This window comes from Cnephaeus nilssonii, assembly GCF_951640355.1.
Source record: "Cnephaeus nilssonii genome assembly, chromosome: 20".
NCBI classification, from domain to species: Eukaryota; Metazoa; Chordata; class Mammalia; order Chiroptera; family Vespertilionidae; genus Cnephaeus; species Cnephaeus nilssonii.
In genome coordinates, this window is record NC_137091.1 from 41,843,392 (window position 1) to 41,858,885 (window position 15,494).

Sequence of the window (15,494 nt, forward strand, 5' to 3'; positions counted from 1 at the left end):
TGGAGAGAGGTGGGGGGTCGTCACATCTCATCCGGAGCTCGAAGCCTGTTACAGACCCAAGAAAGAAGGGGCGAGGCCGGTCCGGAGCTGGGCGCGTCCTCCTGTTCTCCAGCCTGGTTATAGGAGGACCTTTCCTGGTGACCTCTGGGGGCTGAGAGAGGGAGGGAGGGGCCAGCCGGAGCAGGCAGCCTTGGCCACTCTGGGGCGTGGGAACAGAGGCAGCGACCGGGAGGGGAGCGGGAACCCAGGGTGGCCCCAGGCTGACTCACCGGCTGTGCGGCTCCGGGCTAGTCTCTTGGCCTCTCAGTGACCACCCCGGAATAGGGCCTGGGATCGTCCCCAGAGGTCCTCCCAGCTCAGGCTCTCAGTCACCATGTTCCCAGGATGGGCAAGAGGCTTGTGCTACACAATCCCGCAGGCGCCGTGCTTCTTCCATCATTGTATTTCCTCGCAGTAAGTCCCAGAGCGCCCACTGTTCCTCGCTCACTCCACCGCCCACCCAGGTCCCCCTGCCAGCACCTCCCACCTGGGCTACTGAACCGCTTCACTGGGCTCCCGGCTGCTGCCCCAACTGCCCCTACTCTGTTCCCCACTCAGCAACCAGCGGGACCCGGTTAACATTGGAGTCAAAGCACGTCCCTCCTCTTGTGGCTCCCATTTACCTCAGAGCCCCGAAAGATGGGCCTCTGTCCCCTTGCCAGTCTCACTCCCACTCTGTCACCCTCCATCTGCTCCAGGCACCACGGTGCCTACTGTGCTCAGGATTCAGGCTCTCTAACCCCAGGGCTTTCCACCTGCTGTTCCCTCTGCCTGCTCTGCTCTTCGCCCCTGGCAGCCACAGGGCCCCTCCCCTCCTTCAGGACTTTGCTCAAGTGCCACCTTCTCAGTGAGCCCCCTGACCTCATCTAGATCAGACTCCAGGTCCGTCTGCCCCTTCATGTGGCTTCATTTTCACCCAATATACTTATCAATTCCAAACTTTATTTTGATTTACTCCCTTACTGCACGCCCCTTGATGGTGGCGCCTGGGCTGTCTTGGTCACCACTGTGTCCCCAGCCCCAGCCCGCACAGCAGATGGTAGGCACAAAAAACCCTGCTGATGGAATGACTCCTCCAGGCAGTCTTCCTTGATTGCCCTTCACTTGGGTTTGGACATTCTCCCTCTTCTTCCTCAATCCTGACTTGGAGAATGTTCATCTAAAAACTCAATTGCTGCCCTAACCGGTTTGGCTCAATGGATAGAGCGTCGGCCTGCGGACTCAAGGGTCCCAGGTTCGATTCCGGTCAAGGACATGTGCCTTGGTTGCGGGCACATCCCCAGTAGGGGGCGTGCAGGAGGCAGCTGATCCACGTTTCTCTTTCATCGATGTTTCTAACTCTCCCTCTCTGTAAAAAATCAATAAAATATATTTTAAAAATAAAAAATAAATAAAAACTCAATTGCTCTGTCCTGCTCACTCTCCCCTATATGACGGGGGCTTCCCTAGAGCAAAAGTGATCACTCCACACTCAGTGGGTTTCTCCTTCCGCCTTCCCCTTGAGTCACCCCCTCATTGGAAATAATCCTCATGTCTCTTTTCTTTCTTTCTTTCTTTTTTTTTTTTTGTCTTTACCTCTGGAAACTTCATTTACTAGTACTGGTCTCCTCCTCCAGGAAGCCCTCCCTGTCCCCCAGACTGGGTCAGATGCCCTTTGGGGTTCCCCCAGACCCTGGCCTCTCCTGTCTGAGCCCTGCCCATCTGGGTCATCCCTGTCCAGGGACAGATCTGTCTCCCCCATTGGAGCGGGAGCCCGTGAGGGCCGGGCCAGGTCTGTCACACATCACCCCCACGTCACTAACACTGCCCCGGGCAAGGCTGGGCACCGTTCAGCTGAACTGTTAAGGGGCCCTGGTGGAGGAGGACAACTGACCAGTGACACACCAACCTTGCTGTTTTCCTCTTTTCTTATATTCACATGATGAGCGGTAACATGGCCTTATTTACATACAATTCGCATACACCAGCGCGAGAGGGTCCAGCGAGTGGGATGAATTTAGGGGGGGAGGGGGCATCTCTGTGCGATCTGAGGTTCACTGTGCCACCGGCGGCAGCATCTTCAGCTGCACCTGGTCCTCCTGGGAGGACGGCGCCGCCACCCAGCCAGCCGCCATGACCTTGGCCACGGTGCTCCTCTTGGACGTGAGCGGGGTCTCCAGGGTGAGGGAGGCGTTGGCCATCTCCTGGGGCTTGTCGCTGGCCAGGAAGCGCAGCAGGTCGTGCAGGGCCTTGGCCACGTCGCTGCGGGTGCCCTCGTTGACCAGGCAGTAGAGGATGGGGTCGGCCACGCAGTTGAGGCTGGTGAAGGCCAGCGAGCTGTGGTAGGCGGGGAAGACGCGCTCCTCGAAGCCGCAGTCCCAGGGGCGGCCCAGGTGCACGGCGCTGCGCGACAGCAGGAGCACGTGGTAGGGCGCGAAGCAGACCAGCACGATGGCGATGAGGCTGAGCGCCAGCCGCTTGATCTTGGTCTTCTCCTGGCGCTCGGTGGACACGCTCCCGCGCACGGCGCGCAGGATGCCGCGGTAGGACAGCAGCATGAGGGCCCACGGGAACAGGAAGCCCACGAAGACCCTGTAGAGATTCATCCAGGCCACCCAGCCCTCCATGGGGAACTTCTCGAAGCAGAAGGTGTGGTTGTAGCGATCGCGGAACAGCTCGTCATGGAACAGCGGCGCCGAGTTGGCGCCCAGCTCGGTGGCCCAGACCACGGAGCTCACGGCCACGGCCGTCTTGACGCGGCGCAGGCGGGCGAAGCGCAGCGGGTGGGCCACGGCCAGGTAGCGGTCCACCGAGATGCAGCACAGGAAGGCGATGCTGATGTAGATGTTGGTGTAGAAGATGAAGCCGAAGAGCTTGCAGGAGCCGGGGCCGTGGATCCAGTTGTCGTGGTGCAGGAAGTAGTCCACCCAGAGCGGCAGCGTGCAGATGTACAGCAGGTCGGCGATGCTCAGGTTCATGAGGTACACGCCCAGCTCGTTGCGCTGGCGCACCTGGCGGTAGGCGGCCCACAGCGCCAGGCAGTTGGTGGGCAGCCCCACGCCGATGACGAAGATGTAGAGGGAAGGCGGGAAGAGGTGGTCCATGCGGGAGTCCACGTGGCAGCCTTCCCAGCTGCCGTTGCCCATCCTCAGCGCCGGGCCTTTCAGGGGCTTCCCATGGCCCCCGGGGGCTGTGGGGCCACGGGGGGCGGGAGGCCATGGGGCTCCCTGAGCCCCCTCCTTGGAGGCTCAGGGGCACATGGTGGGAGGCGGTCCCTGGGGAAGAGAGGAGGTTGGCTGTGGACGGGAAAGGGTGGAGCTTGAGAGGGAAAAGTTGGGGGAAGGAATGAATCAACACAAGAGGGAGTTGGGGGGAGAGGGGGGGGTGGACCAAGGGCTTTGTCAAGGAGGTGTGTCTAGACGCAGTCAGAGCGTAAATGGGGGGGAATGGGGTGACACAGAAACTGGCCGAGGGGAGTGTTTATGGAGGAGATGAAGGCGGCATGGGCCCTGGCCAGAGCTCTGTGCAGGACGAAGGGCGCAGTGGGGCTGAGCTGAAGTGATGGTGGGTGGAATGTACTAGAAGACTCGGGAAACACACTGGAAGGTGTTGAGACAGGACGGGCTACAATCGGGGGGTGCTGAATAGACCAGGCAGTGTGGGTGTGGGTGCTGGCATTTCCCAGGACCCCAACAAGAAGTGAGGAAATAAGATAAACACTGAAGAGAAGATGACGGAAAAGGAGGTGTTGGGGGCAGGGGGCAGGGCGGAGGAAGGGCTCAGCCCGGGGAATGTGGGAACGGGAACAGGAAGGAGGTGAGTAAGGGCCAGACCAGAGGAGGATGGTGGATGGAAGGGGCCGTGGGAAGGGGGCAGGGAGGGCTCCGCCTGTCCGGTGGGGGCTGAGCTGTGAGATGAGGCGGCCGCACCTGCAGCTCCGCGCTGGCTTTGCAGTGCCTGTGGGGAGAGGCCTGAAGTGAGGGGCGTGGCTGTGACAAGCCTGGCAGTGACCCCCCCCCCCCCGCAGGCCGCAGAGGGGGGACACCCAGAGAGTGCCTCATTGACCCCCAGGCTAGACAGCAGATCTCGGAAAACACAGATGTGAGGCGCCAGATATATTTTTCCCCTAATAGATGTTAAAATAATGACCCTACTTAGATTTTCGAACTGTTCTTCCAGAAACCACATAAAGCTGGCACAGGAATCTATCCCGCTTTGGGGAAAGCTGGCTGAGGTTAACGCCGTCATTTCACAGGCAGGGAGGAGGGGCCCAGAGAGGCTGGGTCACGGCCCTCAAGGATGCACAGCAAGGCAGTGAGGGAACCGGAACCAGAACCAGAAATGGAACCAGAACCAGCCTCTCATTCCTAACCCAGGGCACCCCATTCTTTTTTTTTTTTTTTTAGCTTATTTTTATCCTCACCTGAGGATATTTTTCCATTGATTTTTAAAGAGAGTGGAAGAGAGAGAGAAACATCGATATGAGGGAGACACATCAATTGGTTGCCTCCTGCAGGAGCCCTCACCAGGGCCTGGGCCAGGGAGGAGCCTACAACTTAGGTACATGCCCTTGACCGGAATCGAACCTGGGACCCTTCGGTCTGCAGACCAAAGCTCTATCCACTGAGCCAAACCGGCTGGGGCCAGGGCACCCCATTCTTTATATATATATATATATATATATATATATATATATATATATATATATATATATATATATTTTTTATTGATTTTTTTACAGAGAGGAAGAGAGAGGGATAGAGAGTTAGAAACATCGATGAGAGAGAAACATCAATCAGCTGCCTCTTGCACACCCCCTACTGGGGATGTGCCCGCAACCAAGGTACATGCCCTTGACCGGAATCGAACCTGGGACCCTTGAGTCCGCAGGCCGACGCTCTATCCACTGAGCCAAACCGGTTTTGGCCCATTCTTGATAATGATGATAAGGAGGAGGATATTCACAGCTACAGTTTGTGAGTCCTACTACATAGCAAGCCTTGTTCTAAGCACTGTGATGGGTATTAATTCTTTAAAATGTCAAGAACCCCATTGAAAGTACTGTTATTCCCCCTATTTGACACACTGGGGCGCAGAATGGTTCAGAGACCTGTCCAAGGTACTGAGGGGGGAAACCGCGGCTCTCTCCCCCTTTGCTCCAGCCTGTGCTTCAGGTCCCTCTTGAAAATAACTGGACAGCAGGGGCCCGGGCTGACAGCAGGGGCTGGGAACCACAGCTGCAGGGGGCTGGGGTGAAGGCTGAGCGCAGGGGCTGCTGGATCCGATCAAGTCCGGGGAGCAAGACCAGCATGCCTTCCCCTCGCTCAGGGACCACACCCTCATTGCCGCCTTGCTGACTTTCCCCGAGTGAGAACCCTGGGCCGGGCACCGGGCACCTCCTTGGTCCCGGGAAGACCTGCAAGCGTGGGGCAGAGGGCAGTCATGGACGGAGCCACTCCCTGCCCCAGAGAGAAGGGGAACGAAGCCTGAATCAGGGGCATTTTCCAAGACTCCATCCAGGGGTTCGCACAGGTTTCCTTTCATGAGCTTTTTATAAACAGAAAAGGTCTTAACTGGAAACCCCACTTAAGATGGTGAAAGGGAAAGCTGCTCCGTGCTCTGGAGGAAATAAGGAGGCGGGGCTCCTCTGAAGAATCCCCCGACACACTATGAAAACCCAGTCAATGGGCCAGATGACAAAACTGAGGCCCAGAGAGGGGAAGGGAGGAGCCCTCGCTCCCACAGCAGGTCGTGGCAGCCTCCCACATGCCTGCGCATCCTTCCACGGGACACCCCTCTGGTTCCGCCTGCCTCCCTCCACGACACGCCTGAGTCCCTGCGGGTCCCTAAGCCCCGCCGCTGCCTGCGCTGTGCCACCATCAGCTCACCTGCTGGGACCCGCAGAGCCTGCTCACTGCTTTCCTGGCTGCCATTCTGATGTCCTTCACCTCGCTTCCGGCTCTGCAGCCAGAGAGGTCTCTCCAACATGCAAACCAGCTCTGGTTGCTTCTCTGCTCCAAGCCCTCCAACGGTCTCCCAAGGAACTGGGGGTAAAACCCAGCTCCCTGCCCCGCCAGGCGCTGCCTGACTTCCTTGCCCACCGCCCCTTCCCCACCTCAGCGGGCGCAAGGCCAGTGACCTTCTTCCCAACCTGGAAAGGTGTGCCCGCCGCCTGGACCGCTATTTTTTTGTTTTGTTAACCCTCACCCGAGGATATTTTTCCGTTGATTTGTAGGGAGAGGGGAAGAGAGAGGGAAAGGCAGAAACATCATGTGAGAGAAACACATCGACTGGTTGCCTCCTGCACGAGCCCTGACCAGGGCCCGGGCCGGGGAGAAGCCTGCAACCAAGGTACGAGCCCTTGACCAGAATCGAACCTGGGACCCTTTGGTCCACAGGCCGACGCTCTATCCATTGAGCCAAACCAGCCAGGGCTTCCTGCACCGGGCACTCCCCAAGATCTTGGTAGAACCAGCTTCCTCGCCTCCTTCTCTTCCTCAAGGGGCCCTTCCCACCCAGAGTCCCGCCCAGGGCTATCCCCTCACCTCACCTTGTATCTTGTTTTTGTCTGTCTGTCTGTCTGTCTAGACTAGATGTTCCAGGAGGGCAGGGACCGTGCGTTGACTGCTGAATCTCCAACGTACAGTAGGTGCTCAATAAATGACTGTTGACTAGGGGAACACACATTGGCCAGCCTATCCCCCAACGCAGGCTCCCTTGAGGCGGCACCTCCACCCCCCCCCCCACACACACACACTTCTGGCTCAAACAAGCCCCTGTGGGTCCCAGAGAAAGAGGTGGGGGGTGCGTGAAAGGGCAGGATCTATCCGCTCCGGAATTGACTTTGAAAGGTCAGGACTGAGTCCTGCTTGGTAAGTCCCACCCCCTGTGGGGTCCTCGCCACAGAGCGCCTGCCCTCACCCCAGACTCAGGCGGAGGCTGGATCCTGTGGAGAAAGGGTGGAGGGGGCTTGCTCCCCGCTGTCCTAGTGCAATCCAGTCTCTCCCTTCAAACCAGACCCCCCCAGACCAAGTCACCCAACCTCCGCTCCCCCCCCCCCCTTCTCTGCCCCGTGGTCTCCTCCTCTCTCTGCCCTCTGTCTCTCCTTCTGCCTTTTGTAATATTGAGGGAATTACTTCTTTTTCAGGAGCCTCAGTTTCCCCTTCTTATAAAAGGGGGGACACAACTTTTATACTAGTCACATCGCAGATCCAAACATCCTAGTTGGTATCATCTTATAAATCATTGAACAGTCATTGTTATTCCACCGGCACTGGAGAGCTAAGACCAGAAGCCAGTGTGCAGTGGGAGGAGGCCCCCAGCGCCGGGATTTCCCGCTGCCCCGGCCTCTGGCCTCCGGAGACCACCTGGGTTCAGCCCAGCGGCACCGGCACCAGCTGGAGACTAAGTCCCTGCGCCACAGGAAATACGCTTCTCGTTGCTAATCTCCTCAAGGGGAACAGTGGAACGCTCACCCCTTCCTCCTCCCACCTCTCCACCCTCAGCCCTCCTGCTTCCAGGGAGCGCTGGGCATGGGGGAGGGGCCCTCAGACAACCCCCTCTCCTCCAGATCTGCCCACCGCGGGGCCCCGAAAGACAGCACAGTATGTGACAACTGGGGCGCGAGGCTTTTTCTGAGCTCTGCCTGCCCAGATGGGGAAACTGAGGCCCAGGGGGGCAAGGCAGTTCTCTAAGTCACGTGAGGTGCCACCCCTGGGCAGATGTGTCCTCCTGAACTGAAGAGCTTCCCTGCCTGGATGCTGTCTCTGACTGCCTGCACCCCGGTAACCCCCCCTCAAGACTGGCTGGGGTTCTCAGACCCTCTGGAGAATCTGCTGGAAGACACACCAACTTTCTCACTGTAAGAAAGCAAGAGGCCCAGCTGGCGTGGCTCAGCAGTTGAGCTTCGACCTATGGACCAGGGGGTCACGATTAGACTCCCGGTCAGGGCACATGCCTGGGTTGCAGGCTGGATCCCCAGTGTGGGGCGTGCAGGAGGCAGCCGATCCATGATTCTTTCTCATCGTTGATGTTTCCATCTCTCTCTCTCTTTCTCCCTTTCTCTCTGACATCAATAAAAATATATAAAGAGAGAGAGAAAGAAAGAAAGAAAGAAAGAAAGAAAGAAAGAAAGAAAGAAAGAAAGAAAGAAAGAGGCTTGTAGTCTTGTAGTGTCTTGGCCATCCCTTCCTGTCTCCCTTGCCCAGCTCCCCACCCTTCACCCCCAGTGTTGACCCTCTTCAGTTGGGGTCTAAGTTGCCTCCCCTACTCAGACTTTGCTGGGAGCTCGCCCCCCAAATCTCACAGCCCCCCACAAGAAGCTCCCCCTGTCCCACAGGCCCCCTCCCCGTTTTGGTCCCTAAAACCCCTCCCCAGTGGAGCAGGAAGAGAGAGAAGCCCAAGTGTGGAGTGATAGTGGGGGAACAAGAAGGGTTGATCAGACCCCGGCCCCCACTTTATGCCTCAGCTGCTCAGGCCAGATAAGTGCCCAGGTCTGCCAGCCACTGCTGAGCCCAGCGAGGATGAATGACTGGGGTGGGGTGGAGAGGACAGAGGGAGAGGTGATGCAGCCCCATGCCCCCCCCCCACCATCGCCTCACCAGCCTCACCCTAGAAGCCACAGGCCACCTCTCCCCACATCCCTCCTCTGTGGGCTCTGGCTCCCCCCTCTCCTAACCCCCCTCCCCCGGCTCCCCATCCCCTGGCAGCCCCAGGGGACCAGCCAGCTCCGGTCTGCTCATTAGGGGACGAAATGTGATCACCGCTCCGCTCCTCGCTCCCCACCTGGTGCCCTGGTGGCAGGCGGAAGCCAGGGGACAGTCAGGCCACGCGGACCGCCCTGCTGGGCCTCGGTTTCCCCTTTTCTTCCAAAGGGGTCCTCATGTCCCCCAGGGCGCACGCCGCCCGGAAGGGACAGCAGGGTCACCAGCCTCTACCCCTCTGATGTTCCGAGTTCCAGCGCCGCAGGTGCTATGTGAGTCCGCTCAGGGTTGGCTGTTCTATTATTGTAACACCCTAGGCCTTCCCTTCCCTCCGTCCTCTTGTCATCATCCTCACAGCTCTCCGTGCCCTCGCCCAATATTCCAGGAGGCTCGCATTCCAAGATTCGAAAGTTCTATTGTTAGAACGCGCTCTGATTTTTTTTTTTTAACATTCTACGACTTTCATAATCTATTATTAACCTCTCGGTGATTATTATCTTTGCCAAGCAAAACCATGAATGCGTATTTCCTTTTTTTTTTTTTTACAGAAATGGGAACATACTCCATGCACAGTGAACCCCGCTTCCTTTTCCCCCTTATCTATTCCGTTTCTTTAACGTGCCAGCAGCCTGAAGTTCTAAGGTTACGCAGAGTTCTCAGATACTAAGGAATCCTGGGGAGGGGTGTTTGTCACCACCTCCACCTAGTCCCTAACTTCTCACCATGGCAGGGGGGGGGGGTGGGGGGGGGCGGGCAGGCACTAGGAGCCCAGGCTGCCTCCCTGCCCCTCGCCCAGAGGGCCTGGCATCACCCCTCCCGGCTGGCTCACACCAGCTGAGTTATTATTTGTCTAGACACAAACCAAATTATAGGCCCTGTCCCAGGGGAGCAGTGGGCTTCATGGGGAGGGTCAGGAGACGGAACCAGGCGAGAGCTGATCCTGCAGTCCCACTTGGCCTCCTGGCTCCCCTCCTTCTCTGCTTCTCTGAAACGCCTCACCTTCCACCCGAACCAACCCTTGTCCCCTCTCCTTGGCCACCACCCTGGCGTTAGAAATATTGCCTCTGCTTCTAAAACGCTCCTCTGGGTTCCAGCTGTTCCCTCCCCCGGCGTTCTTCCCTCCTCCCTGTGAAGCCGCCCTTCTCCAAGGTAATCCACTTAGAGGGAGAAGCAGGGCTTCCGTGGAACTGGAGTCCCAGCCCCCAGACTGGCCCTGACTCGCTGCGGGGACTTCTGCCCTTAGGCCTCAGTTTTCCCATCTGTAAAGTGGGCGCTTGGCCTCGATGGCTCTGAAAGCCCTTTGGAACCCACAGCTGCGAACGCTGAACACGGCCAAGAGTCCAGCAGGAATCTCTTCGGATTGAAGCGTTCAAATACCTTGAGGACCTTTGGCTTGAGGTTGGAGCATTCCCAGTTCTCCCCTCCGATCATTCCCACATTCTAGGTCTTTCCACTCGAAGACGGCACACTCATATATGATTCCCAGAGCTTGGGCGCCCCCATCGGTCTCTAGCCTCTCATCCTAATGGGACACCCTCCAGAAGGAAAACCTCCCCATCCTCACCCCAAATATGAATTTGAGTTCATCCACAGCCTTGAGGGGGGCCCTCTCGGTGGGGTCAGGAGGAATGAGGCTGGTGCTGGGGCCTGGAGGGGGCGTTGGAGGGGGTAGGCCCCATCATCTCCATCTGTGCCTCCAAACAGAACCCCCAGCACACATCCTGCGTGAGTGCACACAGACACCCCCAAACGGATGCCCCACAGAAACCCCAGAGCTGCCCCCTCAGCCTGGTTTGGTTGGGGGGGGGGAGTGTCCAGTTCAAGGAGGGATGAAGTCGAGGTAGGAAGGAGTTAACGGTGACCAGCCAAATCCTGGAAGGGAGGAAGCGTGAAAGGAAGTCCCCCCACCCCCCACCCCCGCCAGGAATTCCTGAAATTGGAGGGTGGGTGGGGTGGGGTGACTGTGTGAAAAGAGCGCTGGGGTCCCAGTATCACTCAGAGTCCACCTGCCCCAGGTAGCAACCCTGCGCCCCCCCTTCCCCGCCCACACACACACACTCTCTCTCTCTCTCTCTCTCTCTCTCTCTCTCTCTCTCTCTCTCTCTCCTAAGGAGCTCCTCAGCCCAGGAGGGGCTCTGGGGGTGGGCGAGGATTTGGAGTGAGGTGAGGACGGGGTCTAAAATACAGAGAAAGGGCGAGTGAGACAGACGGGAGGGAAAGGGCGAAGAGAGGCCCGGACAGAGGGAGAGGGAGGTGGAGGCAGAGCGCTCCGCAGAGATGGAGAGTTCCTCCGGGGACCGGGGGACAGAGACGAGCAGCGACCCCGAGAGAGACGGGATGCCCAGGCAGAGGCAGACGGGCAGAGAGGGGCAGAGAGGGGCAGAGAGGGGCGGAGAGGGGCAGGCAGAGGTGGGGAAACGCACGGAGACACCCAGAGGTGTAGCGGCAGAGACACACCCAGGGGAAGAGGCCCGCGGGCCCAGAGACATCAGAGACAGGCGGAGAGACGGAGGCCGATCAGAGACGAAGTCGACCGCGGAGACGTCGGGAGAGCCAGCGCCGGAGAGGGGCGGGGCCCAGACGGCGCGGGAAACCGAGGCAGCCGGCCTAGGGGAGCAAAGCCCCCGAGGGGCGCGGGGAGCAGCGCCCCGCGGCGGCCGGACGCCGGGCGGGCGCGGACCGGGGAGGGATGCGCACCTACCTGCGCGCGCCGGCTGAACGGGGCGGGCGGTCCCGGTCCCGGTCCCGGCGGCGGCGGCGGGGTCTGGGCTCGACGGTGGCCCGGGACCCAGCGGCGACTCCTCCCGGCCGAGGCCCCGCCCCGGCCAGGCCCGCCCCCCGTTAACCCCTCCTTTGTCGCTCCCCTTAACCCCTTTAAGACTTCGCCCCACGAAAGACTTCCAGCGCGGGCACCACGCTCACCTGCTGCTGGGAGCCCCTCCCCCACGCATCCGCCAGCAAAGTCACCAGCCTGGACGCCCGCACGTCGTGAACCCCTTTGCTTCCTCTCCCTCCAACCCCACACCTCCGATTTGATCAAGCCCCCAGCTGGGGGCGGGGGAGGGGGACTCCCCTTTTGACTCTCCTTGAGCTGAGCCATTTCCTCCCTTGGAGACTCCAAGCCTTGGAGATCACACGCCCCGCAGGGACAGGACACAGGGCTCTGCCCAGTCCCCACTGCCAGGGCCAGGGCCCCCCTGGAAGGGTTTGGGGCTCGCAGTCCCGCCCGGCCTCTGGATCAGACCTTAGCTGTCCCTATGGTCACAGGATAGTCCCTTTGTCATGGGGATGTCGTTTGGAGGTGTCAGAACCATCAAGTTTGTAAAACATGCCCCCCAGGCTCCCATTCCTCCTTGCTTTATTTACTCTTCCCCACAGAACCGTCACCATCCAATGTCCTACGCTTTCCATTTATTTTCTTCTAATGATCCGCCTCCTCCCCTGCCCCCCAGGAGGAGTGTAACTTGTCATTTTTGTGGCTGATTTGCTTACGGTGGTGTCTGTTGCCTAGAAGCCGCCCCCCCCTCCCCCACGTGCACTTAGTAGGTGTGCAATGCGCATAGTTTTCAGGGAGCAAGTGAATGGTGAGTGCGCCAAACAGGTTTGCTCATTATTTTTTTTCTAAAATATATTTTATTGATTTTTCACAGAGAGGAAGGGAGAGGGATAGAGTTAGAAACATCGATGAGAGACAAACATCGATCAGCTGCCTCCTGCACACTCCCTACTGGGGATGTGCCCCCAACCAAGGTACATGCTCTTGACCGGAATTGAACCTGGGACCCCTCAGTCCGAAGGCTGATGCTCTATCCACTGAGCCAAACCGGTTAGGGCAGGTTTGTTTATTTTTATGATTCTCGTCACCACCAACTGGTCATGAGAATTCATTCTAGGTCAAAGCACTCCGCACAGACCAGGGATGTGGGACTCAAAAAATGGCAGCTATTAGGTTTGCAAATTCTTTTTTGCTTATTTTTTTTTTAATAAAAAGAATGCCCGGATCTTAAGTACAATGAGTTGTGACCAACAGATACACCCATGTGACTAAGCATTCAAATCAAGACGGAGAACATTTCCATCACCCCAGAACGTGGCTCTTCCCCTCTGTCCAGGCAATGCTCACATGCTGCTCTCCCCTCCCCCCCCCCCCCCCCCCCCCCAGGCAACTCTGTGCTTTTTTTCTCACGGGAGAGTAGTGTTGCCTATTCTAGAACTTCATGTAAATGAAGTGATACAGTTGTTATTTTAAAGGTCGCCATTATGGTCATTTGCTGTGTGGCTTTGGACAAGTGACTACACCTCTCTGAACCATATTACTGCCTTCTTCTCAGGGCTCTTGAGGGAAACAGAAAGTGAGAGTTAACCAAGGACCTAAGTGACCTGCCACGCACACAGGAATAAAGGCTTTTTCCTTCTACCCTCCCTCAAGGGAGTCAGGGACAGATCCAAGAGAGGTGTCATGAAGGAAGGCTTTTAGCTCCTCCCCACAAATAACCCCACATACATCCTATCATGCAGGACAAGCCCCACATGGCCCTCCTCAGCCCCTTGGCCATCCCCAGCTCTTCCTAAAGGGAAATTCTGGGGCCCACTGGTAGCCAAGAGTCCCCCTTCCCTCCTGGGCTCACCCTAAGTTTATGCTGTGATTCAGTCAGGTTCCTGGCAGGAAGCAGGTGGCCACTCAGAGTTGAAGTGGCAGCACTTATATATATTTGTATTATTGATTTGAGAAAGTAACATTGATCTGTTGTTCCACGTGTTTATGCATTCATTGGTTGATCCTTGTATGTGCCCTGACCTGGGATTGAACCCTCAACCAACCGAGCTACCCCACCAGGGCTAAGTGGCAGCACTTACGAAGGGATGTTTTGAGGGAGGGCCAGAGTGTAGGACCCCACAAAGTACGGTGCGTTACCAGGGGACCAGCCTCAGGGAAAGCCAAGCCATTGCTACCCTTTGGACAGAAAGTTGGAGTTTGGAGGGGAGCCCCTAGGAGCTGTGGCTCTGGGTACAGGAACTCAGCCACGGCAAGAAGGGCAGGGATGCAGAGAGGCCGGAAAACAAACACTCCCACCTCTCGCCTGCCACCCTCGGATTTCCGGCCAGAGGTCAGTGCCTCTGAGAGGCAGAACCCAACCCAGAAGGCGAGGGCAGGGGACCCTCGAGGGTGGAGTCTGCACAGGATAGTCTCCCAGGGCCCTGGGGTGGGGGCACGTGGAGAATTACCAGCACTACTTCCACAGAACTTTCTAGGCACGTTTTTTCCATGCAGGTTTGAGGCTGGGCACAAGGGGGCGACAATGCTCTAAGAGACCCAATGAAAAGGATGCATAAAAGCACTGGCCACTTCCCCAGAATTTGAACTACCTGGGGAGGGTTTGCCGGTTTCTCCTGCAGCATTTCCTTCCCCTGGGAAGGGAGGGGCTTGGAAGTTGTCCCTGTGGACCTGCGAGGCTCTGAGCTTTCCGTCCGTTATCATCTGTAGAGGGGACAAATGACTATGTACTGTTCCGTCCAGGAAAACCCAATGTTTGCTATCTTTTTTAAAAATACATTTTTATTGATTTTTTACAGAGAGGAAGGGAGAGGGAGAGTTAGAAACATCTATGAGAGAGAGACATGGATCAGCTGCCTCTTGCACACCCCCTACTGGGGATGTGCCCGCAACCGAGGTACCTGCCCTTGACCAGAATCGAACCTGGAACCCTTGAGTCTGCAGGTTGGCGCTCTATCCACTGAGCCAGACCAGTCAGGGCATATGTTTGCTATCTTATTCTATTTCCATTAGAGCAGTGATTCTCAAACTGTGGTCCCTGATGGGGGCTTGGGGGCGCTGCACTGCCATTATAACTGGGCCTGCAGGCGATTCTCATGTTCCTTCAAGTTTGGGAACTACTCAACTAGTGAAAAAAAATCTGCCTTAAACATAAAAAAAATAAATAGATGTAATTAGATAGCTGTCAGTTATCTTGGCTACAAAAGATAAAATCAGAATAACTCTATCTCCATCCCATACATGTATTTACCCCTGTGGTGTGGTAAGTCAGGGTAGTGGTTACTGGGGGTGGGCAATGACTAGGAGGGGGCACAAGAGGGCTTTGTGGGGGGCTTGTGATATTTCTCTATCTGGGAATTGGCTGCATGGATGGGTTGTGAATCCAGCAGACGATATAGTTTATGCATGCATTTCTCTACTGTATGTTAAACACCAATAAAAAGTTAAATATTTGCTCAAGGTTAGATATTGAGTTGAGAAATTCCTGATGACATTTGAGCTGGTCCAGCTGGGTCCCTCCTAGACTACCCAGTTCCAGGACCTAGCAACTGTTTATTGTTTGTGCTGGGTGGAGTTGGGTTTCTGTCTCTTGCCACCCAGAGTCCTCATACCCTCACAGGCATCTTTTTGTCATAGGCACTTCTCTGAAATCTGAAAACATTTCTTGCCTTATTTCAATCTTGTGAAATAGGTGGAGGCTTCCATGGTTTTATACAACCCCACTTCCCTGATCACAATCATTGGTCTAGGATGGTACTTCACCCAAGTGGAGCCAATCACAATAGACCATCCAACAAGTCAGTTTGATTGATCTGTAGATGGGCCAATCACAATCTTTCCCTGGGATTTTTGGCCTTGGGGCCCAAGGCTGGTTGATGTGAGCTTTGCAGCTGCTGGGTGCAATGTGGTGTGGAGAATGCTGACCCCAGAGAAAAATGATGACTGGCAGGTAAGAGAAGGTATAATGGGAGTGTCCCGGTGGCCCTCAAATTCTTGGT

The 15,494-nt window shown here is 56.8% G+C and overlaps 1 protein-coding gene across 2 annotated transcripts; it reads right to left on the bottom strand.

Annotated features, from left to right (window-relative positions):
• GPR4 (G protein-coupled receptor 4) lies at window positions 1–11,563 on the bottom strand. 2 transcript variants are annotated; one of them, XM_079800210.1, is made up of 2 exons: window positions 11,422–11,563; window positions 1–3,975 (listed from the first exon to the last, which is right to left on the bottom strand). In XM_079800210.1, exon 2 carries the CDS (start codon window positions 3,162–3,164, stop codon window positions 2,073–2,075), a length of 1,092 nt encoding a protein of 363 aa, XP_079656336.1. In that variant the 5' UTR covers window positions 3,165–3,975; window positions 11,422–11,563; the 3' UTR covers window positions 1–2,072. The 2 variants fall into 2 exon arrangements, with proteins under 2 accessions (XP_079656336.1, XP_079656337.1); XM_079800211.1 differs by having other exon boundaries at window positions 11,418–11,508.
• Window positions 11,564–15,494: the final 3,931 nt, after the last annotated feature.

Excerpts from the sequence above, each read along its gene's own strand:
- GPR4 (XM_079800210.1), bottom strand. The coding sequence starts at position 3,164 with ATGGGCAACGGCAGCTGGGAAGGCTGCCACGTGGACTCCCGCATGGAC.